The following is a 26,522-nucleotide window of genomic DNA, read 5'->3' as shown; positions in this document are numbered from 1 at the left end:
CCCCTTTATTATGAAGGGGGATGGAGAGATCTCCACCGTTAATGTGTTTAGGGGGTCTACCGAAACACAAGTGTATAAAAATTGTATCATTAGAAACTCCTTTCACATACGAATCCTATGATATGCTTTGTGTAATACGCATGTCATGTATTATTTCTCTAACTCGAAAAACGTATTAGGCCCTATATATATATGGATGAAGGGAGTAAGTTCAATCCACATGACAATTCAAGCACCTACGTACCGTGCTACGAGGGCACATCTACATCTCCCATATCAGTGTCAAAAGGACGTCTTATATTTTGGTCTGGGTAAGTTTGATCCACATGACAATTCATACACCTACTTACCGTGCTACGAGGGCACATCTACATTTCCTCTTTTCCGTTTCTTTTTTGTGAAATATACACATCTATTTAGCACATGCAAAGTAAAGATGGCCGGAGATAAACCCGTGAATCTACTGAAACACATACACATTTTATCCATGTTAACTCGGGTTGTGTGCTACATAACTCTACCATTATCCTGCTAAAAGGTGATGCTCAAACCTACAGATGTCTACCATCATGAAGTTAAGATTATATTTATTTTTTATTTCAAAGGTTAAGATAAGAAGACATTAGAGGCATGATAATACACAAACAAGGGACAATTCTATGTTTAAAAAATATGAACCTTGTTTCTACACATAATTTCATTGCAACTATTGTTTTCCATAGTAGCTTGCCAGTTGGAATTGAGATAAGTACACAATGATTTAATATTTTTGCAGGACACATATGGTCTTTTGTTGGTTAATTAAAATTAAGACAAATCCCTTCTCATTCTTAGATGTCTTATTTTTGTCCATGTTTGGGGATATTAATGTTGGTTGGAGGTATTGGGAGTGAGATCAGAGATGAAAAATCCTCTTCAAATGTATGTGTGCCGAATCAAGTCGATGCCTGCATTCGCCCTTGCTGGCGGGTGGGCCTACAGACTGAGCTATGGTTAGCGGGAGGGTGCGTGCCGAGCCCCGGTGCCTATTGGGCGTGCTTGCGGGTTGAGGTGTGGGGTTGCGGAGGAGGTCTCCATGAGCGGCCGTTGTATTTTGGTCACGCTTATTTGTGTAAGGTGGTGTTATCACCTGATTATGGTCGTCGGTTCCCTCTTTACGCATGCAACATGGTTCAAGTCCACATGAATCCGTCTGTGCCAAACGCAACTATAGTGGGCGTAAACCGCGCCTTACCATCTAGTTCAATTCCATGCAACTCAATGATGAGATGAGAGATCTCTAGTGCATTTCATACTGCAGAACACATTTCTAGCACAATCAGTGTTAGTTTCTCCACAAACTAGTAACAGATTAATACGGTTAATACCAGGAATCATGGTGCATGCTTCGTGGTGATGTTTATCGTAGCGGACAAATTAGGAATTCTTTCTTGGTCATTGGGACCCGTGGATAATTTAGAGTACTATTTAGGGATAGATCATACCTATTTTTTATCCCCTCGAACAAATGGAAATGATTGAAGTTTTTCTATTTGGAATTGTCTTAGGCCTAATTGCTATTACTTTAGCGGGATTATTTGTGAATGCGTATTTGCAATACAAGCGTGGGGATCAATTGGATCTTTGATTGAGTCATTTTTATTTTTTGGTTGACCTCTCTGGTCTGGAGGAGGTCAAATTGGAGTTACACTTCAATTTTGTTAAGTTATTTTCCTCTGCTTCGACATAAGATAGAAGGAATCACGCTCTTAGGATTTGAAAGAAAGGTAGAATAGGGCTAAATAATTTAATACCCTATAAGACAATTTACCCGGTCATGAATTGGGTGAAAACTCTTATCATTTGGGCACATAGCACGATCTCGTAGCGTGCCATCACAAATTGTTGAAGCCCAACAACCCATGAATTATAAAGCAGTCTGCCAGGTGAAACAGTCCAGCTATCACCGGTGCGACGGAGGCCCCTACTCCTCCTGTAGACACGTCTTCAGGGCAGTACAAATGCAGTCTGTAGGAGGATAGTAAGCCGACAAACTCGTAGAATTCATCATGAGAGGTGTAATGCTCAAATAGCATCGCTTAAGTTTGCTCCACTTGTCGATCCTCAGCCTCTTCTATACGATTGCACAAAAGCAATATCTAACCTGATACCTCTCAATCCTCAAGGTACTTGTTTCTTCCCCACGATTTATGATAGTGTTGTCTTACGAAACTCATCTGGCCTGAATTCTCAAAATGTGTGGACATTTCTTGGCTTGTATATTTATACATGTGAATGATGGGAGAAAATCGCACCTATATTCAGTTATCGTGAGACGATCATGATAATTAATGAATTCAATGCTTGGTTGGTCTTCTATGCTACTGCATATTTAATATTGAGTGCTACACTAGTACTGATGCATATATCCAATACTTACTTACACATCATCTAACGCTGATGTCAGATTACAACGCATGCACAATTCAAGGACTTAATTACACATCTGTCTAACATCATTATAAGATATTCATATTGAAATCTTGAGCAATTGGCCTGATCTCCCCTTTATGAATAAAACTATATAAACGTCATGAAGCACACATTAATTTACTTAATGAAGGATGTCAATACATCCTAGAGGAGCAACCGCTTACCTTAACAGTCTATGTCAATCACATGTGCATTTACCGATAGCCAACTATAGGTAAATAAATTGCCACCCTAATATCGAAAATAATACTTGCTTACATAGTTTCCCATGCATATCAAACATTTATGCTAGCTCATATATTTAGGCTAAGGAGTTTGCCTTCACCAATTCACGTGTTTGCCTTCTTAACCACAAGTCATTCACATCGTCGGGAATTGCTCCCTGGATTGGAGTCATGGGTTATTGTCGTTGACATGATGAACAAGATGTGGCGACGGGTCTCCAACTTTGGAGACACAACAAGAAACTGCTTCATTACTGATGCCTATATGCATAGCACCATCTTTGGGCAGCTCAAAGTTTATGGTATGGCAAGAGACTACAGGGAGAATACCACGAACTGTTTAAAAATGCTAAGTGGTTACTTGAAAAATAAGAGTTCCATTGATGGCTTGCATTACTTAATTTGTGTTTACTAAATTGTACTGTTTAGTAGCAAAGTTCATCCAGGATGCATGGGTGTCAACTTGCTAACTTAAATTTGTTTTCAGATGGTATTATACTATTGGCTACATTAGTATTACAACCTAAATAAAATGGTTCAAAAAACATCAATAGAGTGACATATTTTTTGTAATTCATAGAGATGTTCCAATACATGTGTAATCTAATTAATAATTGCTTAATTAGTTCTTAAGGGCTAGTTTTATAAGACTCTTTGCTTGTACCGTGGGGAAGATGTATTTCCATTATGGTCTTGTTATTTGTTTGGTTACCTGAAATCTCATTTACTTTGAAAGAAAAGAGCGCCTTGCAGAACTATTTTTTGTAAGAAATAAATTACGTTAATTCATCAAGTGGAGCCTCACAAATGCGTGCTTAAGTTTTTCTACACAATGCCGATAAGAAATAACTGACATCTAAGCATCACGCTCAGCCAAAATCACCTCAGTGTGAGTAGACAGATGCAAAGACATAAAGTGAACGGTATGATTCTTGGCCTATATACGTACAACAGTTCCGAATCTCAAAATGTGTATAAATTTCTTGGCCTATATATTTTACCAGTGAGTGAATGGACCAGATCACACATATATTCAGTGTTCATGCTCATGATAATTTATGAATATCACAATTTGTGTAGATGCATGCATTTCAATGATTGGGTTTTTTCAGTCTTTGGTTGATCTTTTGTTTTAAGTAATATACTATTGTGTCTATTTGACAGGAAAAAACGAGAACTTTTTTAGAATGAGCACACATGATATATCCAGGACATATTTACAGTCGATTGCAACACGCATGTATGTAGGACTTTATTGCACATCAATCTAACGTAGTTATCTGGTATTCATACTGAAATCGTGAACAGCAGGTCTTACCTCTCCAATTTGGTTAAAATTATACAAATGAAATGGATCAGGCAAGGATTTATTTAATCATGCATGCCAGGAAGCAACTTCTTACCTTAACATGATGCTTAGGATAACACGCAAGAAGTTTGCTATTCTTCTAGGACAGGGAGCAAAGGAAAGAAGACGCGTGGTGATTTTGATAGACCAAGTATCGGTATTGGATCATGTTTAATATGTTTTTTTTAGAAAAGGAGGAAGACCCCCGGCCTCTGCATCTGGACGATGCATGCAGTCACTTTATTAATTATTCACAAAAGTCCTTACAAAGAAATACAACAGTAAGTCTGAAGCCACCGTCTAGGCAACATCTGTCGCTACTCCTATCCAGTTGATAAAGGGATGCTGATAGTCCAGGCCTAATACCACAGACCTCGCAGCCAAGCCTAACATCTAAGACCTAAGACCCCAACCTAGCCACTTGCCGGGTCTGGGGCACACACTGGTCCGGCGTGCTCTCAGAGGCCGCCGCCGCCAACTGCCACCGCTCCATCTTCAGAACCGTACTGATGCATCAACCTTGCTCGGTCTAGCTATCGTCGACGCCACCACGGCGCCCAACGGCACCTCCTTCCTGCGCGCAAACAGCTGAGCACGTCGCGGTCGCCACTGATACACCTCAGCACCATGCTGCCAAGTACCATCAGCCGACACAGCTTGAAGTCTTTGGAAGATCTGTCAAGCGTAGCACCTGCCGACCAGGCATGACAAAGCGTAGCACCTATCAGTCAGGCATGACTTGACATCTCCACCGAAGCTCCGTGCAAGACGAAGCCGCGCCACCTCCTGCCTCTGACTTCCAGCGTTGCTCCACAAACGATGCTCCCAAGAGAGAAACAACACCGCACTGTCGCCATTGTCCGATCTGGAACACCAGATCCTAGGGTTTCCCCCGGAGCAGCACGAGTGGGTCGACAGTAGTTACACGACGATGCCTCCATCAAGGTAACGGCATAGAATGCCGCCTTCGCCTGCCGTCGGCTCGGTTTTCACCGGCAACCATGTCTCCCCAACTCGCTGCCGGGACTAGATGATGGATCTCGAGATCCGATCACCAAGCCTCTGGCCGGCCATCTCTGACGAAGAAGATGACCACCACCACTGGCCAGCGAGACGACGCGAGATGAAGTAGGGCGATGCCAGCGTGCGTCCTGGCCAGCACCACCGGCGCTAGGCCCGTCCGGGACCACGCCCCATGGCCGAGGGCAACGGCAAGCGCTGCCATGACGGGGACGCAGACCCGAAGCCCAGATCCGGCCCACCCACGCGCCGCCAAGTGGCCACCACCAAGCGCCGTTCAGGGGCAGCCCCGCCCACATGAGGGACGCCGCCCCACGGGCAGCAGGCGCCAGCCACCGGCGGAACACCGCCGCGCGCCACCGGCCGCCGCGAGATCTACGCGAGGCAATGGCGAAACGACGAGGACGCCCCGCCGTCACCTTCCCTGGGGACCACGCGGGCTTCACCGGTGTCCCCTCCGGCGGCAGCGAAGCGGTTGAGGAGTGGGGAGGGGCGGCTGGCGGCGCGGTTAGGGTTACAGATGCAGATAAGATACCGCACCCCTATCATGTTTAATATGTATGCTTCAAACTAAGACATTGAATTATTATTAATTACTCCCTCCGTCCTAAAATGTAAGACCATAGTGTAAAAAATGATCTTACATTTTTGGATGGAGGGAGTACGTTCTTTGGACCAAGGAATAAAGTAGAAAAATATTACCTGCTTCATTTCAGTCCTGTGGGAGCTCTCAAGCATGTCGGAAATGTTGATACAGTTAATAATTTAATTTCATGCAACTCAAGGTCAAGGATGTGATGAGTGATTTCTAGTGCATTTCAGACTGCACAACAAATTTACATTTTTGAAACAATCATGATGAATTGATGACACCGATGCCAGTTTCTCCCCAATTTTTTTTCGCAAATACGCAAAGCTTGCGTATCATTCATTAATAGAGAGGAAAGCAATGTTACAAGAGAATTGGGGTGGGAGCACTAGGGCACTACGTACACAAGATTGGCGAAGTTTCTCCCCAAATTATGGGAGCTTTTATACTAACATGGTTGCCAAACTTGAATCAGCCAGGAGCTCGTGAGTGCAGGCTTCATGGTGATCTGTATCCTAGTGAGCTGATCAGCAATAAAGGTAGTAGATGTTACTGGTCTGGCAAAATTGCCGGCTATGAGTCCTCACGTTTTCTTCGGTGTGGTTTACTTAACATGCTCTGATGTGTTGTTAAAAGCAAGGAGGGAAGGTGTCGTCGAGAGCCTGAGAAGACCGGCATGCCTACAGCTGATTGCGCCTCCATTAGAATTTTCTACTCTGACCTGTTTCACAATTTTGGTGAGGCCACCAGCAACGCCCAGTTGTTGTACTCAGACGGAAAAATAAATACAAGCAAGAAACCAATTTCCGCTCAAACCGATGAAAAGAAAGGGGAAATATTGAAATATTTTAATACCCCGCAAAACAAACTACCTAGTCGTCAACTGGGTAAAAACTTGTGTTCATGGTTCGCCCGAGTACGAACTCGCGCCATGTCATTACAAATCGGTTCGTTTGGTAAAGCCCAACGACCTATGAAATGGAAAAACAGGCTGCTGCCGCGGAAAAAAAATATATGTATCACAGGTGCGGCCGAAGCCCTACTCCCTCTAGTCACATCTTCAAGACCGTGCAAAAGCAGGTAAGAGGGCAGCTGTGGGACTACAAACTTGCAGCATTCGTCATTTGACGTGTAGTGCTCCTCTATGCCATTACCATAAAGCAACATTTGTCCTGATACCTCTCAAGCCTATGTTCCATGTTGTATTGGTGTCTTAGTAAACTCACTTGGCCGGAATTATCAAATATGTGTACACGTCTTGGATTGTATATTTATACATGTGAATGACTGGAGCAAATCGCAGTGCCAACCAATCATAATAATTAATGAATTCAATGTTTGGTTGGCCTTGTATGTTGCTCCATGTTTAATACCAAGTGATATACTAGTATGTCCATTTGATAGAAAAATGAGAGAAATTTTGTCCAGAACTTATTTACATATAGACCTAACATTATTGTCAGATTACAACACATGCATATTTGCAGGAGTTGATTGTAGATGGATCTAACATTGTTATCAGCCTACCTCTCCGCTATGAACAAGACTACATAAATGACATGGATCATGAAAGGGTGTACTCAATCAAGCATGCCAATACATCACAGAGCAGCAACTACTTACGGTAACAGACTGTGTCAATCCCATATGCAATCGCCATTAGCCGACTATAGGTGAAACAATTATCACCCACACATAGATAGTCGGATTCAGTTACTTAATTTCCCATGCATTCAGAGATTCAGCTCGTATATCCAGGCTAACGGAGATTAAGACAATAGTAGGATGTTATTATAATCAGATCATGCAAGAACCAATGGTGTCTTGAATTCACATATTATTATCGGCATCATCTCCAAAATACATACATGGTTCCACCCGCGATAGATATAACCAGGATCGGAAATTAAGAACCACATAAGTTGGATAGTTTGTAACCTCAGGCTCAGATCACCGGAAGCAGCTCTTGTACCTGCAACACAAGGAAGCAGCCAGCAAGCAAAAACCAATTAGTCCATCGGCTAACCAACCAGAGATAATTCAACTGCCACAAGAGAAACATTTCGTTATCTTGTTATTACCTCCTTTCTCCTATGTCTGCCTTCTGTTTTGGCCTGTAATTACTGTCTAAGCAGGCCACCACCTTTGCTGCAGCCAATCATTTTATCCAAGCGGGTCTTGAAACTAATATTGACTTCATACTGAGCCCCCAATACACGAAGCCGTTTTAACCAAAAGAACTTCTTGGCCAGCTCATGTGTCTCTGCCTTTTTAACCACAAATACTTTCTTCACGTGCGTTGAGAATTGCTCCCTGGATTTCTTATCAATATGAGGTGATCGTAACACGGTGTATAAGGCCCGTGATTCAGGCAACCCAATCTTGTGCGTGTAAGGCTCAAGCCCCTTCAGATTGTGATTTTGGTTATTGAAAGATTTCATCGCTATGCGTATCTTGGCAGGCAGGTTCTGGGAGTGCATCCTACTTGGGTATATACCTTCCTTGGTCTCCTCAATAGGCTTGTGAAGCTACAATGATAAACAAACTTGATATTGTTAATTACAAGAAAATAAGTAGCAAATGTGTTCTCAACTTTTCTTCTCAGCAATAAGACTTCTAGCCTTTTTCTAATCTATTTCCTTTCCTATAGCGAAATATATGTAGTGACATAATCCATTACCAGTCATGAGAAAATCTAGAAATTCCATAGACATACTTCATTTTTTTGTTAATTACTCTACATACGTTTAAAAATTTCAAGTCTAAATACAACCTGTGAAGAAAAAGACAAACATCATCAGGGATAATTCTGAAAAGGCCATCAGAATTCTCTTTTTTCATACTCCTAACATAGACCGTGTTTAAACTTGAAATTTTTATCACAGATAGAACAAGTTTAGAGTTAAATGTACATCTGTTTCAGAAGTTCTTGTAACTTTTGATAGTAGATTGCATGAAGATCGCCCAATAGGCCTAGTCATACCCAATCCGTCTCCATCTTGTTATCATAATTGATCGTACAAATTCCAATTCGCAAAACGCCTACTTTTTTTCAGTTTAAGTGGCCTCTGGGTGATATCGCTCTAAGAGTATATGGCAGGAGCTGTGCTGTTTAAGATGTTTGCAGAGATGAAAATTGTGGCCATGTGCAAATGGGCCATATGCTAATGCCATGGGTTTCGATGAGTTTCTTTATGCCAAATTAATGCCCGATAGGCAGCATATAAACATGTCTGCATAGCATCATGAGTCGGCATAGTGCAGATCTCCACCAGAATCAACTGCCATTCATTTGTCACCTAAAACTGACCTGTCTATCCACAGACACATTTCACGCGCTAGAGTAACGAACGGCGACGCGGCCGCACAGATCAAAAGATACAGCAGAATAACACTACTCGCATCAAGAACATGAGGGAGGGTGGGATCCGAGAGGGAAGCCAAACCTGTTTGGCATCGGAGCCGAGACGGCGCACGGTCGCCGGCCGCTGCACGAGCCTCGTCAGGTCCGGGTGTTTCCTCTTCCATAGCCCCGACACGAACCTGTAGGCGCCTGCGAACCACGAGTTCGTCGGAAACGGGGGCGTAAGAGTCCGCGCGAGAATGCTAACCGGCGAGATCGCGGAAGAGGGGGAGGAGCTGGTAGAAGGAGGCGCTCACCCATGGCGGCGGGTGTCTCCGGCGGCGGCGAGGTGAAGTTTGGAGATGGGCAAAATGGTGGCAGTCGGATGGGCTAGGGCTCTGGAATGGTTGGGCATCTGCGGGTCACGAGCACTCTCATGGGCCGGGAAAGCGGCTTTTCAATATCACATGGGCCAGACGTCCGAGCACGTTGTTTATCTTATGGGCTTTTTTCCGAAATCACTAATTGAGTAGTACTCATTGCAAAGATCCGAGCATGTTGTTTATCTTATGGGTTTTTTCCGAAATCACTAATTGAGTAGTACTCATTGCAAAGATCACTTTCACCTTTTCAGGTTGTGACAAGTGCCGCGCTGCATGTGCGCCACTTGTCGCAACTCTTTTCGTAGGTCCGTTTATTCAAAACGGTTTATCTCTTAAACCGTGTGTCCAAATCTAGAATCGTTTTCATCGTTGGATTCCTCGCGTCGAGATCTTCAAAACTAGATTCCATGTTTTAAAAAAACGGACGAAAAAACCGAACAAGGAGCATGGGTTTTTTCCTTTCTGAAAGAGGCACGTTCGTGCCTCTCACGAAATCACAACTGTGACTCTCGCAAAAGCAAAACCGTGCCTCTCGCAGAAGGAAAAAAACATGTTTTTTTGTTTCCGAGGAGGCACGGCCGCGCCTCTCGTGAAAGCACAACCATGCCTCTCGCGGAAGCAAAACCGTGCCTTTCGCGAAAGAAAAAACACAGAAAACACATTTTTTTCCGTTTCCGAGAGGCACGACCGTGCCTCTCGCGAAAGCACAACCGTGTCTCTCGCGAAAGCAAAACCGTGCCTCTCACAAAAGGGAAAAAACAGAAAACGTGTTTTTTTCTGTTTCCGAGAGGCACAGCCGTGACTCTCGCGAATGCAAAACCTTGCCTCTCGCGGAAGCAAAACCGTGATTCTCGCGGAAGAAAAAAAAGAAAACACGTTTTTTTTTCAAATTCTTTTATCCAAAAGCTAAGGAAGCGCCAGAACGTCGAAAAAAACCCCCAAAAAATCGTTTAAAAAGCCGAAAACGCGTGTGAAAAAAAATCCGAAGGAAGCGCCCAGAGCGCGACACGTGCGGGTGGTGAGAGCGCCAAGTGATGCTGATCATTGTGAGGCTCCCGAAGATGCGCTCGTCAACTAGTCATGCTCGCTTTTTTTCCTTGTATAAGAAATACAAAACGCATACTTACCCCTATGAGCATCAGAGACTGTGCCGGCACATATTGAGATTGACGAAATGAACATCATTGAGAAGTCTAAAATATATCCAAGAAAATGTGAGGATATATGTCAAGTCTAGAAGCTTGAACCTGGGTGGATTGGTTTCACCATATAAGAATTATAATCATCTGAGCTACGCTTCGTTCGATGTCTTTTTATGTTCTTATACAAGCTCATTTGCTCAAATTGAAAAACTAGTAGAACGGTCGGATTGCTCTTACTCAAATTTTTTTAAATGTGTGGACGGCAAGCCTATCCTATTTAATGGATCCATCACGTGCACTTCCTTTACCTTCTAGAGACCTGCGGTTTTTTTTTTACTTTTACTCCCCTCATATTTACTTTTTTTGCTAATTCAGTAGCATTTTTCATTTTCTTTTGGAATGAACCTCTATTTTGTATTGGAAAGCTATATATTAAGCGGGAATGTTAGGTTGTCTATAATGTTCTATAACTTTTTTGATAGAACTATTAAGTCTCTAGTCTACAGTTAATTTCCCTTTGCCAAAGTTTGCACAATTTGTTTATCCACTTCCTTCTCTATGAGGTTGTGTTTTCTGGGGCAAATAGTGAGCTTTATTAGACATCAAATAGGGGATTAAATTCTTGGTGCAGAAGATTCAATACATATGTTTGTGGTTGAAGCCTCCACACCACAAATCGATAGTCGTTCATCGCATCACAACTAATTCACGAGGAAAATAGTACAACACCTCTTTATCATCGAAACACACACTTCTCGCATATGCTCCATTGCTGCCTTAATCTCCATGAACAGGTAAGCCCACTTTGATGTATCGTGGAATGTCGCAGTCACCGCTTCAACTAGAAGAGAGCACTCATATTCTATTATCACCGGAACGTGGATACATTTAACTGCCTACTTGGCACCTTCATGTAACTCAAGGCTATCAACACCCATTGTGGCAATTCAAGGCCCTCGATGCGACTGCATTAAAGTGTTATTCCTCCTGATACCTCTCAAGCCTCAAGGTTCTTGGTTCTCTCCCTGTCCCTCTATGCAATAGTTGTGTCTTACCAAAGTGGTCTGACCCCTATTCTCAAAATATGTATACATTCTTGGTTTGTATATTTATATAGGTGAATGGATGGATCAAATCTTACTGTTATTCGAGGATTGTGATATGGGTGTGCATGCATTTCAATGCTTGGTTGGTACGGAATGCTACTCCATATTTAATACCAACTTACGAAGTGATATATTAGTATATCTATTTGATAGAAAAAGAGAAATCTCAAAGTCCAAACACATAACACATGCCCATATCCAGAACATACTTATACATCGATCTAACATTGTTGCGAGATAACACATCTACATGGCTCAGAGTTTGGGCCAACTTTAAAGCCTTGGTTTCGCGAGACCTTTTGTGTGTGGCACAAAGAGACATGTTTTTCCATTTTCAAGGTTTTTCACACCTTCTACCACACCACTATCATAATTTGGACCTCTAGAGTCAGCACCCCCAAGTGATGCGCACCATCGATAAGCTCACATGGTCACCAATCACCAACTTTTGTTTGTTTTCTTAATTTTCATTTTAAACATGTTTTCCCAGGAAAATAATTTGTTTGATGTTGTGGTATTTTTCCAATCTAACATTTGGCATAAAAACATCATGAGTTGTGCTTCGATACCCCCCCCCCCTTCAGCATATTAGCTTTTGATGCATCAAAGAGTTACTTTAAAATCCTATTACCATATTAGCTTGCACATCAAGCATATTGAGTAGATTGATTTGGATTTAAAAAGACTACATTATCCTTTTTAATTGAAGGGGTGCCTTGCAATATCCACCTTTAATATGCATAGGATAGGGGTGCAGAGCGGCGCCCGATCTGCCCCGCTTCCAAGTCAAAGTATATCAGGTCTGTTATAATTTTCCGGTTCAGATTTAGTTCAGTTTGAACTAATCTGCCGATTTTGCGGGCTTATGCGGGATGCCCGCACCCCTAGCATAGGAAATTTGTAAACTTCTCTTGGGGGGGGGGGGGGGGGGGGTTGTCCCATGCTCAACTGTCTCGTCATCGTGGTCGAGGGGAAAACACACGATGGACAAAGATGTGAATCATATGCGATAAAACTAGCAAAATGAAGGGAAAGAAGAAACATTGTTGCCAAACACAATATAAATCACAGTTGTTTTGCTTTGTAACTCCTAGGTCGGAGATTACCAAGAAACTGCCCACACGCTAACAACAACTACCGAATGGTGAGTTGGAGTGGAACCTAGTCTTCTATGCGACACCTCCAACAAGGAATATGTACCCTATCATCTTGCATCATCAACGGCAGATTTAACCAGTAAGGCAGAGTGTTGGGTTTTCCTCCAAGCAGTATGTAACATCAATGTGTAACAGTGCACCACAACAATATAATCAGGCAGGGAACACTGCATAATATCATTGTCGGCGGGTCCAAATAGCTAGGCCTAGGTTTTTGCCTTGGATAGTTGATACAGAAGATGGCGAGTGAGCTCTCGAGACGCCATTCTAATCCGATCTAGATAGCCATGCCTAGATTTTTCACCCTAGATAATCGATACATAAGCTACCCATTGAGCCCTCAATACGCCACCATTGCCGGATCTGGTCAATGACTATACAACCAAGTCGTGTTTCGGCACCATCGCGACTGATCATCATTACCACCACCACTCCTAAGATCTGCCTAACGGATCAATGTCGTCCGCCAGTGGTGGAGACATAACATTAGCATCTTCTGGAACTTTTCTGGAACGAATCCACTTTTCTAGGAAGATGGAACATTTTGGATCATCTAGAAAGCGGAGAGCTTTGGTTCCATTCAAATAGAAAAGATGACCGCGAGGATATAGCCCGGAGACGACGAACAAAAATGCGTCTCGAGCACAGGTTGAGGTTCGTCCTCAATGGGAAAATGGAGCACCTAACAACGCATCTTAGGTGTCATGTAATGTTAGCATGGGCCAAATTGTCCAAATCTATCTAATTATCTCGCACATTCAGAGGATTAGCAACAAGATATACATGCGTTTGTGAGAGAATGGGAGCTACAACCCCAGCCAGACCCCCTGCCTCCGCTCTTGGTAGAGCCAGCTACTACCAAACGGCTACTGTGAAAAGACGGTGGACGACGACGGAAGTAGACACCTAAGCAACTGCTAAAACGGCATCCCAAAGGGTTTTGGGAGACCACCATTGAATCCTTACAAGAAGGCCGAACACCACATCGTCTTGGATAGTCGCCCCACACACAATGCCTCAAGAGGAGAGGCGGCCATGACGGCGTGCGGCAGAACGAGGAAGGAGATCGAGTCGCTGTCGATGGCAGGAAGGCGGCTTCTGGAAAAAGGGGGAACAAGGTTTTCCAACGTATGAAAAGCTTAGTCCCTGGTCACAAACGTGCATGTTGTATCACATGTTGAACTTTCTCCTTGGCACGCGCGTGTGATTAACCTCTTGATTTGAGCAACAAGCACAGGTGATCACAACTCACAGCTAGTAAAAACAAGTGTTACAAGTAGCACGACAAAGCGAGTGAGGGAAGATGGATGTGGAAGTTCTAGCGAGCGCTTTATACCAAACCTGCGGTGGCGGGCGATGAAACACACCTCCCATCTAGCGAACCAGCGATCGTCGTCTCTAACTGAATGCTCAATTGAGGTTGTGTACAACAACCTTAACAACACAAGCCTGGGTTGGGCCTACCCCCATCTCTAGAGTATCCGCGAAGACAATATTAGTTATTCTTCCTCTACCAATATCCAAAATTTTACAACTATGCCCCATAGATAGTTTGATTTTTGATAGCAACAAATAATTAATTTTAAGATGAATTGTTTCGATGGTAAGCCTACCCTTTTTAGTGGATTCAATACGTGCACTTCCTTTGCCTCTGAGACGACCGGCAATGTTTTTACTTTTACTCCCTCGTATATGCTATTTTTAGTTAATTCAGTGGCACTTTTCATTGCATGCTGCAGTGAACCTCTATTTTCTATTGGAAAGCTATATCTTACGTAGGAATGTTAGGCTATATTTTAGGTTCTTTAACTTTTTTGATAGAGCTATCAAGTCTCTGATCTACAGTTTTTTTTCCATTGCTAATGTTTGCACAATTTGTTTACCCACTTTCTTTTCTATGTGATTGTGTCTTCTGGGGTAAAGTGATAGCTTTAGTAGGCATCAAATAGGGGATTACATTCGTTGTGCAGAAGATTCAAAACATATGTTTGTGGTTGAAGCCTCAACACCACAAATCGACAGTCGTTCCTCGCATCACAACTAATTTATAAGGAAAAATAATACAATAACTCGTTATCGTCGAAACATACACTCGCCGCATATGCTCCATTGCTGCCTTAATCTCCATGAATAGGTAAGCCCACTTTGCTGTATCGTGGAATGTCACAGTCACCACTTCAACTAGAAAAGAGCACTCATATTCTATTATCACCGAAATGTGCATACATTCAGAGGCGGACCACGAAAAAAAATTTAGGTGGGGTGAAGTCTCACTAAGATTTTTCTTTATGCAAATCAAAGGAATGAAATTGTACACTACAAACAAATAACCAAATACAATGAAATTGTAGACATGTTTCAATAGGAAAACTATCTAAAACATACCGATAATGAAGCATTTAATGGCGTCGGGAAGACCCAGGTAATGGCAGTGCCCTACCCTCCTTCTGAAAATCTTCCTTAATTTTACCAAGATCAATACTTTTGAAGATCTCTCGCTCAATGTAACACACCATCAAGTCATTAAGCCAGCCATCAGACATCCTGCTGCGCAACTCAGTCTTGATGATTTTCATTGATGAGAAGGCTCTTTCAACTGTTGATGTCGCTACCAGTAGTAGCAATGCCAACTCAATGAGGCGATAAACAACAGGAAACATGACATGCCTTTCAAGTTCAACCATCTTTTTAGCTAGACTTGCAATATCATGACAAGCTCTAAAGTCTTCAATTCTTCTCATATGGATAATGAATAGCTCTAGGTTATCAACTATATGTTCACGTTCGTAATCTGAGAAATCCTCATGATAAATCTCTGTGAGTCTAGCAAGCTTATTCACATTGAACCTAGAAAAGGAGTTTCTTGGGTCAAGACAAGAGAAGTTCTGGAGCAGCTCCGAAGATACCTCATTAAAACGATGATCAAACTCTGTGGTGATGGAGTCTATGGCAGCATAGAAGGTGTCCACGCGGAAAAAATGATCAGCCGTGACATTGTTTCGTCCACCTTTTCTTGATTTCCCCACTTTGTAAAGATGTCATCCATATTTGGTATCGGAATGTCGTTTTTGGTGCAAAAGGCTTTGACATCTTCCAAGAGTGGCTCCCAACCATTATTTCTCCAGTTGATCAAACGTGTTCTCACATCTGTAACCAATGACATTGCCTGAAATGAGACAATTACAATTTTAGACAATGTTTACATGAACAAAATATATCGAGCAGACTAGATACATATAGCATGATGCATCACATACCTGAACAACATTTTGATCCTTCTTTTGCAATAGAAGAGACAAATCATTTGTCATGCGAAGGATTTTTAGCATCATCTTCAAGATGAACACAAAGCTAAAAGTCTCCATTTGATGAACCAAACGTCCCGCCCTACATGGAACACGCACATCATCCTCAACAATGCCCAAAACCTCTATGACTGCATCCCACATTGATTCAATGCGAGATAAGGTTGTGTAATGAGAGCCCCATCTTGTATCTCCAGGTCTGACCAAGGATGTTTCTTGATTTTTCCCTCTTCCCATTGGCATCTCACCACTCTTAATCTTATTCAAAAGAACCTCTTTTTGCTTGTCAAGCAATTTATCCTTCCTCTTGCAAGATGAAGTACTGAGATTAGCAATCATGGTCACATATTCAAAAAAATCCTCAACACCCTTGCAGCATCTCGAAACAGCAACAACTACCAACTGCAGTTGGTGGGCAAAGCAATGGATATAGAAAGCATATGGGTTCTCATCTCGAATTAACTTCTGAAGGCCATTGAATTCTCCTCTCATATTAGATGCCCCATCATACCCTTGCCCTCGTAGTCGTGCAACAACTAGACCGTGCTTAGCAAAAACCTCCAATAATGCCTTCTTTAAAGAAGCAGATGTTGTGTCCGGAACATGCTTAATACCTAAAAAGCGTTCAATAGTCTCTCCTTGTTTGCTCAAATACCTACAGGAAGTCATATAATTAGTTGACCACTCTACATAGAACAAAATGATCAAAAAACACATATACACTTCAAAAACTTAAACACATACCTAATTACCACGGCCATTTGTTCTTTCACCGATATATCACGGCACTCATCAATAAGAACAGAGAAAAGAGAATCACCCATCTCTTCTTTGATTGCCTTGGTGACCGCTTGTGCACAATGTTTAGCAAGGATTTTTTGAATTTTTCCAGAAGTCATTTTGGCATTCTTAGGGCATAGCTCATCAAATGCAACCTTCACTTCTGGAATTCTTTCTTTCACCCAATCAAGTAACTCTAAAAAATTTCCCTTGTTCAAAGAAGTACTGGATTCATCATGTCCACGAAATGGTTCACCTAGCAATGCTAGATAACTTACAATGCCCAAAGATGTATCCACACGAGTTTCATACTTCACTAGTGAACCTTTGCTGTAAGTTGTAACTTTACTTTTCACACTTGCCCCTTGATTTTTAAAATCATCACATGCTGTTTTTGAAATATTGTGGATGCTACATGGCCCACCAACATGTTTACGGAATGCTGCAACCGCATTTTTCCAACAGTCAAAACCCAATTTGGAGAAAACATCATGCCCAAATTTTTCATCCATTCGGTCATGCTTAAAAAGATAACAATAGAAGCAATAGGCCTTATGCTTTGTTACACTATATTCCAACCAATCAAAGTCCTTATACCATTGTGGCCGGAAGCATCTTCCATTTCTATTTGGGGGGAAAGTGCAACTAGTTGGTCGAGTTGCACCCATTCGTATATAAGCAAATCTAACATCATCTCTAATGTTGGGGGCAAATCTATCAAGTGGAATGCGAAGTCCAGGATCACCATTTATGTAATCTTCACTAAAAACAGATATACCTTCAACTTCATGAACTTCAGCATTCTCTTCCACTATAGCTTCAAGAGAATCTGTAGTTTGTTCTTCCACTTGTTCAGTTTGCATCAAATTTTCATGCTCTACTTGCACCGAACTCACTTGATCTTGATGAGTGGCATGTGCCGAAACATTGACACTTTCACGAGTACTTGGATTCAATTTCGAGCTGCTGCCACTACCAAGCACTTCAAAATATCTTTTCAAATCTGCAATTCACAATCAGAGTGTTCACAACATTAATCCTGCTGAATTTGAGGCTTCAAGCTACTGCTAGAATTTGCAACACAATTTCAGGAAAATTGAGAAATCACCTCCTCCCCTTTTCTTTGAATTTCCTACTGCCTTCCTCTTCCTTTCCATATTCAGGCAATGTGGCCGTGAGCCCGTCTGCCCATGACTGCGCCGGCCGGACTATTGTTGCTGCTGCTAGAGACGCCGCTTGCTGCCGCGGTGCCGCCGCCCTCTAGCCCCCCTGACTGCGCCGCCGTTGCCTGCCCTGCCGCTGGCTGCCCCGCCGTCACTCGCCGTTGCCTGCCCCGCCCACTCCTGGAGGCTGGAGACCTGGCCAGCCGCCGCCGCCATCACTCGCCGTTGCCTGCCGCTGGCTGCCCCGCCCACTCCTGGAGGCTGGAGACCTGGCCAGCCGCCGCCGCTGCCGGGATTAGGGTTGGCGTCGTGGGGACTGGGGAGAGAACAGAGTGGTCGAGTGCGTGCGTTGCGTCTCTGCTCGCTCCGTGGACGCTCGAACCTGCTGCCTCGCGTGGCTGGGTGTTGGCCCATCTTGCCACTCGCTGCGTCGGGCCGTCGGCCCATCACGTGTATTAACAGCGACAAGGCAGTTTTCTGCTAGCGATTGATGCATACTAGGTATAAAAAAAATTGCTCCAAATTAAGGTGTGGCAGGCGCCATACCCTGCCCACCGGAGAGGTCCGCCAGTGCATACATTTAGTTGCCTACTTGGCACTTCACGTAACTCAAGACTAGCAACGCCTATTGTGGTTGTGCAAGGCCCTCGATGTGACTATATTAAAACGATATTCCTCCTGATACCTCTCAAGCCTCAAGATTCTTGGTTCTCTCCTTGCCCCTCTGCTATAGTTGTGTCTTACCAAAGTTGTCTCGCCCCTATTCTCAAAATACGTATACATTTCTTGGTTTGTATATTTATATATGTGAATGAATGGACCAAATCTTGCTTTTATTCAATGATTGTGATATGAGGGTGCATGTCTTTCACTGCTTGGTTGGTATGGAATGCTACTCCATATTTAATACCAACTTATGAAGTGATATGTTGATATATCTATTTGATAGAAAAGGAGAAGTTCCAAAGTCCAAACACAGAACACATACCCATGTCCAAGGACTTACTTACACATCGATCTATTGTTGTCAAATAACACATCAACATAGCTCAGAGTTTGGGTCAACTTTAAAGGCTTGGTTTTGTGAGAGCTTTGTGTGTGGCCCAGAGAGAAATGGTTTTCCATTTCAGGCTTTTTCACACCTTCTACCACACACTATCATCATTTGGATCCCTAGATTCAGCAACCCCAAGTGATGTGCACCATCGATAACCTCACATGGTCACCAATCACCAAGTTCTGTTTGTGTATCTTGATTTTCATTTCTAACATGTTTTCCCGGGAAAATCATTTGTTTGATGTTGTGATGTTTTTCCAATTCTAATATTTGGCATTAAAACATTATGAGTTTTGCTTCGGTACACCCCCCCTTCACCATATTAGCTTTTCATGAATCTTAAAGTTAGTTTAAAAGCCTATCACCATATTAGATTGCACATCAAATATATTGAATAGATTGATTTGGATAAAAAACTATATTATCCTTTTTGATTGAAGGGGGTACCTTCTAATGTCCACCTTTGATCTTCATGGAAATTCGTATTTTTTTCTAGGGGTGGGGGGTGTACCGAAGAAAAGTTCGTTCATCACATTCAATAGGTCAAAGTTTCTAATGCGGCGGCAAAAAATACCTAGAATTATTTCTGTCCTCCTTGTTTTTCAGTTAATCTTGAAGTTTTGTATATCTTCAATTTTCAATATTTTAAGGTTAGTATATCTGAAGCTTTCATTCCAATTTGAAATGTATATCGATTTGTGAAATAATAAGGTTTTGATATAGAAGAGAAGACTTGGAAGCTTGCTTATCTCTGGCCTCGGCACCAACTAAGGATGCATACACCCAAATATCACATATATGATAAAACTGGCAAAATAAAAAGAAAGTACCCACAGGCTAGCAACCACTACCCAATGATAAGGCGGAGTGGAACCTATTCTTTGATGGGACACCTCAAACAAGGAATATGTATCCTATCATCTTGCATCACTAATGGCAGATCCAACCAGTAAGGCAGAGTGTTGGATTTTCATTCAAGCAGTATGTAACGGTGCACCACAACAATACAATCAGGCAGGAACACCGCATAACATCATTGCCGCCGGGTCCAAACAAGTAGGCCTTGGTTTTCGCCTTGGACAATTGATACACAAAATGTTGAATGAGCACTCGAGACGCCGTCGTCACCGGATCTAGATAGCCATGCCTAGATTTTTTTACCCTAGATAATCGATACATAAGCTACCCGTGATCCCTCAAGACGCCACCATTGCCGGATCTAGTAAATGACTATACCACCAAGTCGTGTTCCGCCACCATCGTGACTGATCCTCATCACCACCACCACTCCTAAGATTTGCCTAGCGGATAAATGTCGTCCGTCAGTGCTGTAGACAAAAAATTAAGATTGAGGGTGCCAAAGGTGTCATGTAATGTTAGCATGGGCCAAACTACCCAAATCTAACTAACTCTCTCTCACATTTAGAGGATTAGCAAGAAGATATACATGCATTTGTGAGAGAATGGGGGAGCTACAGCCCCAGTCACCCCCTGCCTCCGCCCTTGGTAGAGCCAGCTACTACCGAACGACTACCGTGAGAAGGCGGTGGGCGACAGGGGAAGTAGACACCTAAGCAACCACCATAACGGCGTCCCGAATGGTCTTGGGAGGCCACCATTGGATCCTTACAAGCTGGCTGAACACCGCACCGAGGAAGGAGATCGAGTCGGCGTTGTTGCCAGGAAGGTGGCTTCAAGAAAAAGGGGAAACAAGGTTTTCCAACGTATGAATAGCTTAGTCCTTGGACACAAACGTGCATGTTGTATCTCCTACTGAACTTTCTCCTTGGCACGCGTGATTAACCTCTTGCTTTGAGCAACAAAGTGCAGGTGATCACAACTCACAGCTACTAAAAACAAGTGCTACAAGTACCACAACAAAGCGAGCGAACGAGGGAAGATTGATGTGAGGTGCTAGCTAGAGAGAGCGCGTTATACCAAACCCGCGGCGGCGGGCGATGAAACGCATATCGCATCTCGCATATAGGCTTAGCTCCTAATGCAAGTCACTTGACGCAGGGCCCTGCCTGCCCCCAAATAATTGTTTGTTTACTGCTCAGCTCTCGTAATAATCACTCGGAGATTACTTGCTTGCTAACCCTGCCCATCGCGTCCGTCCCATCTTCTCTTTTCTAGATCACGTTGGGCCCCATGCACGTATGCCCTCCCCATGATATGATATGAAAATCTCTCTACACCACCTTGCTTTATGGACGGGAGCCGAGCTATAAACCTCGGGTTTTCCCAAACCATCTTCGCTTTGATCTCTCCCCACTCTCGCCACTTTCCTCTCCCTGGAGCAAAGCAGCAAGCCAGTGTGTGCCTGCCACCATTGCGGTTGGTTGGCTCTTCCTTCCTTGGCCAAAGCAGAAAAGCTAGCTTCTCCACCGCGCGTACGCCTCTAGAGCAAGCAACCAAGCGTACACATCATCGGAGGTTGATTTGCCACTCGTCGTCGGCGGCGTCGGAGCAGATAGATGCGTAATGGGAGCAGCAGCTCGTGTTGCTCTTCTTCTTCTTCTCCGGCGGTGTTTGGCTCGCAGGCTCCTTCTCATGGCCAGCAGCTTGTTAGGAGCTCCTCCTCCTGCCCTCGTCCCATGGCGGAGCTGCTGCAGGTGACGTGGCTGCCCGCGTCCGGCGGTGGCGGCACCGGCGGTCTCCTCCACGCCCTGGCCTCCCTCAGCTTTCTGCTCCTCCTCGCCTACCTCCTGCTCTTCCTCCTCGCCAAGCTCTTCGCTCGACTGCACCGCGCAAGGTTGGTGCTACGAAGCTTACTGATTAAGAAATTATTGCTCCTTCAATTCAGGCATGCATGCTCACGAATTTCTGCTCACTTCTTCTGCGTACGTGCATGTGTGCAGGGAGCGTCGTGGCCGTGATAAACTTACAGAGAGTAACTCCGGGAGGGAGGACGTGGCCGCCGACCACATCGTCGCTGGAGGGGAGCGGCAGCAGGCGGCGGACACGTTGTTCTGGTTCGACGAGGCCGTGTTCGAGGACACTGCCCTGCTTGGCCTTGGCGACGAAGCAAAGAATCACCTTTTGTACACTGGTGCTGGTGGTACGGCTGCGCAACATTGCTTGGAGGTGGCGGAGAACAGCCGCGCCTTTCACACGGCCCCGCCGGAATCCACCAACCGCGTCTCATTCGCGCCGCGCGAGGAGGAGGACCACCGCGTCGAAAGTGATGCCGCCACTGCCAGTGCCACCGCGGCCGAAGAGGCCAGGGTTAACGTGGCCGTCTCCGTAGCCGACGACGGCGTCCCCGTGGCGACGGATGGGTATCGGCAGAATATTCCGGTCGCCGCGTCGTCGTCACTACCGGAGAATGATTCCGTTAAAGGCAATCTCCTAGGTACCTAGATTCCACTTCGTTCTTATTCTCGCTCACTTCTTTTTCATCGGTCACTTCTCAGCTTGATCTTACACTGATTGTCATACGGTTGCAGAGAAGCAACGAAGCAGAGGAAGAGATAATGACGGTGATCGTCCTGAAGACGGGCGTGGAGTGGAAGAAGAGCTAGAGGAGAAGGCCGACGGCTTTCCGGACGTGAAGCGGTTCGTGAACAGCCAGGCGCTGGCCGACACGAAGAAGCTGCAGCTTGACGGCGGCGCCCGGCTGCGGCCGCGGCGCGAGGAGGAGGACGGGGACAGCTGCCGGTTCGGCGCGTCGACGCTGACGAGCGAGTCGACGTCCAAGAGCTCGGTGGAGTGGCAGAGCTCGACGGTGACGACCGGCAAGGACGCCTACTCGGACCTCTTCTCGTCCTCGTCGCGCCGGAGCTCGGCGAGGTGGGAGTCCTACACGCTCTTCCGCAAGTACGACGAGGACATGGTCTACTTCCACCGCGTCGGCGCCCAGAAGCTCACCGAGACAGGTACCTATACACTAAATTGTTTACTGCCGAATTGATTGTATCTAGGAAAACTGATGAACTTGCTCATCATCATCATCATCATCACCGAATATTCCCCAAGTTATCAGTCATCATCACCTCTACTAGATCAACTTTTGTTGCAAACAAGCTCCGGTCGCCCGTATTTCCAGTTCTTTGCAACGCTTTTCAGGGGCATGTGTGGGCTCAATGGAGAATTCTTATTACACGTTCCCAATAAAACAAATCATTACATGTTCCTCGACGCACGTTATCTAGTCCTAGTACTACAAATCTAGCTAACACATTATTGTAAGAACAATGTTCCATTTTAAATTTGTGTTCCTGCTGCCGGCTGAAGAATTATGGACGATGACGACGTCGATGCATGTGTGTTGTGCTTGTGCATGCAGAGTCGTTCAGGTCGATCAAGTGCCAGCCGCGGTCGATGTCGCAGCGGATCACGCACAAGCTGTCCATGGCGGCGCCGAGGCCGAAGCCGAGGAGCGCGGAGGCGCCGGCGCCGGCGATCGGGCTGCGCGACCCGTACCCGGAGCTGGAGCGGGTGTACGTGGCCCAGATCTGCCTCACGTGGGAGGCCCTCAACTGGAACTACACCACCTTCCGTCGCCACAACGCCGGCGTCGGCGGCACGATGATGCTGGAGGCGCGGTGCTGCCCGGCGCGCGTGGCGCAGGAGTTCCAACAGTTCCAGGTGCTGCTCTACCGGTTCATGGAGAACGAGCCCTTTGAGCATGGCCGCCGGCCCGAGGTCTACGCCCGGATGAAGAACTCCTCCCCGAAGCTGCTCCTCGTCCCAGAGTTCAGAGGTACGTCCCCAGCCATGCATTGATCTGTCATGCTATACATGTAATTTGTACTGAATTTTTACTGACTGGTTGATGTGCACAGAGGAGGAGGACGAGAAGGACGACCTGATATCGGCGGTGCAGTTCCTGCACATCCTGGAGGAATCCATCAGGACGTTCATGGCGTTCCTCCGCGCCGACAAGCGGAGCCACTACCAGATGTTCAGGGAGATGGTGCGGCGGAGGACGAGCGCCGGCGACCAGTCGATCGTCATCACCCTCAAGAGAACCAACAAGGCCGTGAGTGACCGTCATCAATCAAGTGTTCATGCATGCATGCATTCCTACTGCAGTTTTTTGAATGTTTTGTTTTTGTGTTGATCAGAAGAAGAGCCGGCTCAAGGACCTGAGCCGGCCGCGGCGGTGCCTGAAGCGGATCAAGGTGCGGGAGGAGGAGGAGGTGGCGGTGCTGCTGGGGCTCATCGACCTCAAGGTGGTGGCCCGGGTGCTGCGCATGCCGGAGATCACGGACCAGCAGCTGCACTGGTGCGAGGAGAAGATGGGCCGGCTCAGGGTCGACCCGCAGCAGGGCACCATGGAGCGAGACCCCTCACCCCTCTTCTTCCCCGCGCACTGACTGAGATCTCATCAGAACCTCCGTCCACCGATCCATCCATGGACACTCTTTTGACTGCAACCTAGCTACTTTTCCTTTTTCTTTATTATTTCGTTCACCTTATCTTCCTTTTTTCTCTTTATATTGGTGTAGCGACAAAAGAAAAGATAAAGCGGTAGTGTTTGCGTAGGCACGAGAATATGCAACGCACTCAGCCTCTAGCTATAGCTAGCTACTAGTAGTAGTACAATATACTACGTACTGTGTATAAAAAGAAGCGAGATCGATCGGACTCATCTGGAGATGGGATGACGACGGTGTTGTAAAGGCGTAATGCACATCTATCTGTAGAAAAATAAGATCAGATCGGCCCGTTTCCGTCTTGCAGTTGGGTGCATGTGATGTGGTGCATGCTGACATACACACACAGAGATAAAAGAGAGAGATGTTGGGATCGGCAGGCGGCAGTACCATGTCACCATGTGTGTGCGACACAGCCCAAAGCAAAAGTGGGCGGGCTAGCTGAGGTGGTGACAAGCACGGACGGCTTTGATAGTTTGACATGTGCAGTGCTTTAGGCTTTGCTTTTCCTCGTGTGTTGCCCGGCTTTACGGATGGATGGATCGGTCACGAGAAGGTGCATGCATGCATGCATGCATGCAACCAGCAAATGCATGTCACGCACTTGGACTTGCCTGCGCATTTAAGATAACCACGTCGGGCCGCCCTCCTTTTCCTTTTTCTTACACTATTTGGCTTTGCCATGTAGTAGAAAAAGCAGTCTCGCTCGCAGACTTTATCTTGGATCCTCTGCGTTTATGTCTGCGAAAAAGCTATGTATATGCGTGGTTGGAAGCGCTATGGCCAGTTGGAAGATAGCAGCAGCAAAAGGAGGCATCTGTTGATGTATCTCCTCGTTGATTTTGGGTTGCAGATTTTTGTTTCGAGAGGGTGTCGATGTTGGTGCTGATAAACATTAATGGTAGGGACCAAACCAGGCATGGTGATCTTGCTTTCCGAGAAGGATTAGCACGGTCACAAAGTGGCTCTTCCCTGTTAACGGGTCAAAAGGAGTAGGGGAGAGAACTCAGGCTGGCAATACGGATTACCCAGCGGGGTATTGATTCATATCCATGGCCTCGCGACAGCCTCCCCGGCTCATTCCCGTGCATGTCCCTACCCAAATCCTTGGCCAAGGCTATGGGTCGTAAAGCTGTGCAGAATCTCGACAACCAAGGTATAACATCGCTACCCAAATCCTTTTTATCGTTTTCCACTGCAACCATCGTTTCTAAACTGAATAATGTGGGTGTTAGTCTAAAAAAATAATGAGAAGGATATTTCTGTTTTCACAAACGCTTTGAGACATTTGGAATATGACCGGTTAAAGGTTACTTCACGAGTTTCTAGCAAATATCTTGCCTCACATCTAGATGAGGAGGAGCTGCATGCCACATCAGATGGTCAGCTGCTTTCTCATTTTGTAAGAGAGGTTTCGGACGTGGGCTTGGTTGAACCCGAGCTTAGCTCATCGATAGAGGTTACAGCTTTCAGACGTAAATCAAAGGCCACCCCTTTGAAAAAGAGCCGCAACTCCTCTAAGAGGGTGAAATTTTCTAAATCTCCTATTGTTTCCTCATGAATGGTATCTTTTTTAATAGCAGAGGTCTTGGTGACTTGGCTAAACATCTATTCATTACGGAATGTAATAGGGAGTATATTTTAGAATTTTTGGTTATCTCTGAAACGGGGAGACGTGATTTTCTCGGTAAGTCTGCTTAACCTCCTTTCTGGCGGGATAGACTTCACTTGGATTTCGCGGCCGCCTAGCTAGAGGTCATTCTGGAAATATTTTAATTGGTGTGAACACATGAACTGTGGATGTTTTCGCTAGTTCAGATGGTGAGTTTCACATTAAACTCCATATCTGTGACAAAGCCGATAACTTCACATGGACTCTCGTCGCCGTTTATGGTGCAGCCCGGGATGAGTTCAAGACTGATTTTCTCCATGAATTGGTTAAACTGGCGAAAGATAATCCATACCTATTCTTATATGTGGTGATTTCAAGTTGCTACGATTCCCACATGAGAAAAGCCACGGTAGATTTGATAATCATTGGCCTTTCCTTTT

At 44.9% G+C, this 26,522-nt stretch overlaps 3 protein-coding genes across 3 annotated transcripts; 1 reads left to right on the top strand and 2 right to left on the bottom strand.

Annotated features, from left to right (window-relative positions):
* Positions 1-7,422: 7,422 nt before the first annotated feature.
* On the bottom strand, positions 7,423-9,463 carry LOC109773351 (small ribosomal subunit protein uS10m). Its single transcript, XM_020332045.4, has 4 exons — positions 9,314-9,463; positions 9,100-9,206; positions 7,735-8,181; positions 7,423-7,625 (listed from the first exon to the last, which is right to left on the bottom strand). Exons 1-3 carry the CDS (start codon positions 9,315-9,317, stop codon positions 7,774-7,776), a joined length of 519 nt encoding a protein of 172 aa, XP_020187634.1. The 5' UTR covers positions 9,318-9,463; the 3' UTR covers positions 7,423-7,625; positions 7,735-7,773.
* A 6,265-nt stretch (positions 9,464-15,728) lies between these two features.
* LOC109773335 (uncharacterized) lies at positions 15,729-18,248 on the bottom strand. The gene is made up of 6 exons (XM_045234099.1): positions 18,158-18,248; positions 17,648-17,872; positions 17,467-17,583; positions 16,834-17,311; positions 16,042-16,744; positions 15,729-15,950 (listed from the first exon to the last, which is right to left on the bottom strand). The coding sequence occupies exons 1-6, from the start codon at positions 18,246-18,248 to the stop codon at positions 15,729-15,731; spliced, it is 1,836 nt and encodes a 611-aa protein (XP_045090034.1).
* Positions 18,249-21,101: 2,853 nt separating this feature from the next.
* Positions 21,102-24,772, top strand: LOC109773324 (uncharacterized). The gene is made up of 6 exons (XM_020332025.4): positions 21,102-21,844; positions 21,951-22,444; positions 22,539-22,967; positions 23,378-23,794; positions 23,877-24,073; positions 24,159-24,772. Exons 1-6 carry the CDS (start codon positions 21,567-21,569, stop codon positions 24,408-24,410), a joined length of 2,067 nt encoding a protein of 688 aa, XP_020187614.1. The 5' UTR covers positions 21,102-21,566; the 3' UTR covers positions 24,411-24,772.
* Positions 24,773-26,522: the final 1,750 nt, after the last annotated feature.

This window comes from Aegilops tauschii, chromosome 3, assembly GCF_002575655.3.
Source record: "Aegilops tauschii subsp. strangulata cultivar AL8/78 chromosome 3, Aet v6.0, whole genome shotgun sequence".
Taxonomy (NCBI): Eukaryota; Viridiplantae; Streptophyta; class Magnoliopsida; order Poales; family Poaceae; genus Aegilops; species Aegilops tauschii.
The sequence above is the reverse complement of the archived record's forward strand: the minus strand, read 5'-3'. Positions and strand labels throughout refer to the sequence as shown.

What these genes read in the sequence shown, in the direction of transcription:
- LOC109773351 (XM_020332045.4), bottom strand. An exon ending in TCGGCTCCGATGCCAAACAG is followed by an intron (nt 8,182 to 9,099) that starts GTTTGGCTTCCC and finishes TTATCATTGTAG; the next exon opens with CTTCACAAGCCTATTGAGGA.
- LOC109773335 (XM_045234099.1), bottom strand. Translation starts at nt 18,248, where the DNA reads ATGGCGGCGGCGGCTGGCCAGGTCTCCAGCCTCCAGGAGTGGGCGGGG. An exon ending in GGCAGCCAGCGGCAGGGCAG is followed by an intron (nt 17,873 to 18,157) that starts GCAACGGCGGCG and finishes TGTGAATTGCAG; the next exon opens with ATTTGAAAAGATATTTTGAA. An exon ending in AGGATCAAAATGTTGTTCAG is followed by an intron (nt 15,951 to 16,041) that starts GTATGTGATGCA and finishes GTCTCATTTCAG; the next exon opens with GCAATGTCATTGGTTACAGA.
- LOC109773324 (XM_020332025.4), top strand. Translation starts at nt 21,567, where the DNA reads ATGCGTAATGGGAGCAGCAGCTCGTGTTGCTCTTCTTCTTCTTCTCCG. An exon ending in GCTCGACTGCACCGCGCAAG is followed by an intron (nt 21,845 to 21,950) that starts GTTGGTGCTACG and finishes GCATGTGTGCAG; the next exon opens with GGAGCGTCGTGGCCGTGATA. An exon ending in TCAAGAGAACCAACAAGGCC is followed by an intron (nt 24,074 to 24,158) that starts GTGAGTGACCGT and finishes TGTGTTGATCAG; the next exon opens with AAGAAGAGCCGGCTCAAGGA.